Source organism: Arachis duranensis, chromosome 9 (genome assembly GCF_000817695.3).
Source record: "Arachis duranensis cultivar V14167 chromosome 9, aradu.V14167.gnm2.J7QH, whole genome shotgun sequence".
Lineage (NCBI taxonomy): Eukaryota > Viridiplantae > Streptophyta > Magnoliopsida > Fabales > Fabaceae > Arachis > Arachis duranensis.
Window position 1 is genome coordinate 59,256,221 of NC_029780.3, and position 4,484 is coordinate 59,260,704.

At 33.7% G+C, this 4,484-nt stretch overlaps 1 protein-coding gene across 2 annotated transcripts; it reads right to left on the minus strand.

The window, feature by feature from the left end:
- Window positions 1-549: 549 nt before the first annotated feature.
- LOC107465738 (protein NDL1) lies at window positions 550-4,093 on the minus strand. 2 transcript variants are annotated; one of them, XM_052253579.1, is made up of 11 exons: window positions 3,795-4,093; window positions 3,554-3,653; window positions 3,226-3,306; window positions 2,896-2,984; window positions 2,577-2,637; window positions 2,416-2,502; window positions 2,050-2,127; window positions 1,912-1,968; window positions 1,715-1,770; window positions 1,403-1,538; window positions 550-1,064 (listed from the first exon to the last, which is right to left on the minus strand). In XM_052253579.1, the coding sequence occupies exons 2-11, from the start codon at window positions 3,566-3,568 to the stop codon at window positions 828-830; spliced, it is 897 nt and encodes a 298-aa protein (XP_052109539.1). In that variant the 5' UTR covers window positions 3,569-3,653; window positions 3,795-4,093; the 3' UTR covers window positions 550-827. The 2 variants fall into 2 exon arrangements, with proteins under 2 accessions (XP_052109539.1, XP_015940191.1); XM_016084705.3 differs by having other exon boundaries at window positions 3,226-3,323.
- Window positions 4,094-4,484: the final 391 nt, after the last annotated feature.

The following is a 4,484-nucleotide window of genomic DNA, read 5'->3' on the forward strand; positions in this document are numbered from 1 at the left end:
TCCCTTCAATCTTAGACGGGATAACAAATTATTCTTTTAAATATCATGTTGAGAGATTATTTTTGATTAATTTCTTGTTTGACTAATCATTTTGGACAGATTTAACATCTAAATTGGTTCCAAGGTCGAACACTTAGGTCTCCTAAGTATATGCATTCATAAATCTTAGACACTAGACTCATTTTTATGCTTATGCAGTTTGTGTAGACAGTCACCATCAATCTACTAATAGGAAATAAGGAAATTCTTGTGATCATTATCGATTAAAGCCAGCCGCTATGATTTTCTTTTTCATGTGTCATGATTACTTATACTTGATGTACAACACAATTGTGCTATTGTTTTGAATTCAATGCTTCACATAATAAGTGTTTTACTTTAGTATTAATTTGTATATAATTTATATATATATCTCTTACTGTATCCGCCATTCCGGACATTTGTCGCAACGCTATAGTTTTATGGCATTTTTTGCGTTTCTCTTAAAAGAATAAAAATGTATTGTTATCTCTTAGATCTAGGAGATCCTTAAACGTCTGAAAGCAGATATTTCCAGAAAAAGGGCCTGTCCTCAAAAGCCACCTTCAGAAAAAGAATATCCTATTGTCAACTATAACGTAGCAACATACCTCTCACTATGTTTACACTGAGGGAAAATACATCGATTTTGTAAGACACGATCACTAGTCTTGGTCCACCAACATAATCAAAGAATATATCCTAAACTAGCAAAATATTGTACATTCAACAATAGCTATAGCTATATATTATGTGCAATACTAAGAGCTTACACTCCACTGCAGCATTGAGCAGAACGAAGTCAGATTTCAAACATCAACCCTAGTTCGGATAGGCTTGAGCTTAATTCCTAAACTTGCCGGAGAGAGGAGTTCTGGTGCTATGCATGAATGATTGCCAGAGGGGCTGGCTGGATTCGAGCCGTTGCTTGATGATGAAGCAAAATATTGTTGTCTTTGGTAGCCAAAACCCATCAAGAAACACTCAAGTGGAAATATCATGGAATTTGGATGCTCTTCTGTTACTAGTGAGCCACAAGCTTGAACCTGAGCAGGTAAGCAACATCGTTATGCTACATTCTAATGTTGTTTCCCTTTGTCTTTCTCAACTAGATTTTCATTTCCTCGTTCAAGAGTGAAGTTCCTAAAGTAGTTCTCAAAAAGATTAATTTTGCCTATCAAATACATCCAGCAGTCAATTGGGTTTGACAGGGGTGACAGGTGAAAAATTGTCACCAAAGAACGATGCTAATATTTTTGGGTATATCAGATGAATAATTAATCTCTTTATGAGTTATTTTGTCTGCAAAGCAACATTTCAATGACTACTTTAATACTTCACTTTTTTTTTCACTTGTTTTTCATATAATGGAAGGACTACCTACCTCAACAAGTGCACAGATTTTCCGGTCAATTTTTGTGCTCATGTAGACAGATTCATCATGGAAGGGACTACTTTCACCTGCAAATATGAGTGTCTTACATTGCAAGTTCTTCAGACCCTCAGTGAGATCCTGCCTTCTGCAAGTTCATGTAAAAGGAATTATAATTTGCTAAGTTTTCTGTCAATCATAATATATGGAAATCTTTTGATATCTTTTATTACACATGCTACATTATAAATGTATTACATTGGAGGCAACAACAAAAAGCAAAGGAAAAACATCACTTGTTAGTAAAAAAAAAATATAACTTACACATTAATTGCTTGAAGAAAACGCATAACATTCAAGCTTTGCCTTTCATCCAGAAGCTGTAGTTATATTTCAAAGAGGATCCACATGTCAGGATTGTACAAAGATTAATTCCTGGATAGCTATTTCTATGTGCTCAAGGGTGAAGGTGAAGAATATATGAATATGTTTTTTCTAAAACAAGACTAATATTTACATACCCGTCGGCAAGTTAGGATTATGTCTGATTCTGCTCCCTGGACACTGCCCCTAAGTTCCTGAAAGACATGTTAGGAATATTGTCACATGTCGAAATGATTCAAGCTTCGCAACAGAAAAAGATAAAGAAAATGGCATACCTTGCTGAAGTAACGCTGCAGAAGGCATTCCTTAAGTAAGCTGCACATGCCGTAGAAGTATAATAAATTCATTAAGACCTGCACAAATTGATATAGAAAAACCTTAGGCAGCAATTTTTTGTCTTCTACCTTTTGTTTTAGCTCTTTGAGGTATCTACAGAATTGATATGCAACAATGCTGAAAAGGTTTCTTAATACTATGGAAGACAGCATGTCTACTGCAGTTTTTAAATTGCTTTGCTCTGTTGCTGCTTATTTATATGAGTATCCTTGCCAGTTATAAGGTTACTAACTTCCTTAATCTAGTTCTTCATACTTCAATTGATAACATATTATGAAACTTATACTGCCGACAGGGATAAGAACCTTGTTGTAGAGCCATTCGGCCCATGAAGGCGCTCTACAGATAGGTGTAACAAGAATCAATCCAAGCACGCGCTCCTTGTATTTCATCTGCCAAATAAGATAAATCATGATGAGTTACGAAAACTAGATTGTTACAATTATAACTCAGTTTTGATACTTACTGCAAATAGTGTCAGGATGTAAGCACCAGCAGTTACACCCAAGCACAGAACCTCTTTCAGCCTGATTAAAGGCAGTGTTGGACAAATGTGAGAACATTAGAGAAGTTTGTTTAATATAAGAATGGCATGGGGGAAAAAAATACTAAGTTCCTTTACATTGAGATGTTATAGATGTATTCCAATATTAGTTTTAGTGCATGACAACAATTGCTAACATATTCTTGTAGTGAAAACAATGGAGGGATATGTCCTCAAGGTCCACTGTGAGAAACTAAATCTTTATGCTAAGAAAAATGCAAATAAATGATGCTCTACATACCCAAAGAAATCAAGAACTTCTGCAACTTGGTCTGCAATGTCATCCACACAGAGCAATGGCTCGTCCGACGAAATCACATCAGCTCCCAACTGCAATAACTCTTAAGCAAATGAGAGAGAGTCTATTAGACTCTATGAGCGACCGTGCAGAGAGCATTCATGACTTTTTCTTTTTTGTTTCAAGAATCTGAGGAACGCAAATCAATACCAAAGCTACGAAACTGGTTTATAATAAATTAATATTTCATGGAAGTGAAAAATGCATCAAAGTTCAGATAAAAATTGATAATTGAAGAGTATTAGAATGTAAAAATTCCCTACTAATACTGACCTCATGGCCAGGAGCATCAATGTGATAAATGCAGAAGTTATGAAGCAACAAAGAAGCAGCTTCTGGGCAGAACAACAGACCCTGGAAACAAGATACATCTGCATAAAAGGAACTTTTGTTTTTTATTTTTCAAAACTTCACAATTCTCAAACACATTCTCCCAATACAAAGACCTGCTTTAATTTTGCTTCCAATCCTCAAAACATTTCTATCCAAAAAAAAGACGTGGCATTTTCCTCAAGTTCAAAATGGAAATAAACTTAACAAAACTGAAATTACTAAAAACAGATAAAATTAGAAAAAGAATATACAATATAATATATCATACAATTAAGAGCCACATCTGGGTAGGTTATTAAAGCTGGCTTTTCTTGATCCCCACAAACAAGCACAGAAACTGAACCTTTACTTGTTTTCACCGTGAATTCCTGCAATACAGACACACACAAATTAAGTTAAATTAAATACAAAAATTGTAATAATGTTTAGTTTACAAAATTCCACTCTTTTATTATACAAATGAAAACTGAAAAGGTAGAATCTAAAAATGCAATTAGAAAAACCGTTACCTTTCCACCTAAAGGTATCAAATCAATGTCAATGGAGAGTGAGTCACTTGACTCGCCCATGACTCACTCCTACGCATTCAATGTAACTGCAAAGTAGAGAGGCACAATGATTTTGAAGCTCTTACTTTCTTCGTCTTCTTCTTTGGTTCTTTGCTGTCGTTGTTGATTGGTGGTGTTAAATTACGGTCTCAAGTCACAACCCCTTCCTTATTTGAAGGGAAAACCCGCACGAGCGACCTTTCTTTAAAAAAGATGAAGAAATTGAAAAAGTGGAAAGGTTTTTCCAGAGATTCAGATTCAGAAGTAGTACTAGATTTTTATTTTTACAGTGGCTGTCGTATAGTAGAATTCAGTGACCGTTGGAACAAAATTGGGCTAAAAGGGACATTTTACTAATTTATACAGTTTAAAAAACAAATATTTTAATTTTATTATACTGATATAATGTAAAATATTTTATAGATTAGTATCTGTTTCTTTGAATGTTTTTCACATCGTTAATACAAAAAATAATTATTTTTATTAATATAATATTATATAATTAAATACTTTATATTAGGGCTTTACACTACATCAACATTAAATTAAAAAAATATATATTTCGGTTTGCATATCTAATGTCTCTAATATTTCAGATAAACATAAATTTAGCAATCAATATATAGATATTTTACTTGTTATTCAAATTCT

What these genes read in the sequence shown, in the direction of transcription:
- LOC107465738 (XM_016084705.3), bottom strand. Translation starts at nt 3,854, where the DNA reads ATGGGCGAGTCAAGTGACTCACTCTCCATTGACATTGATTTGATACCT. An exon ending in TTGATGCTCCTGGCCATGAG is followed by an intron (nt 2,985 to 3,225) that starts GTCAGTATTAGT and finishes GAGTTATTGCAG; the next exon opens with TTGGGAGCTGATGTGATTTC. An exon ending in TTTCTTCAAGCAATTAATGT is followed by an intron (nt 1,539 to 1,714) that starts GTAAGTTATATT and finishes ATGAACTTGCAG; the next exon opens with AAGGCAGGATCTCACTGAGG.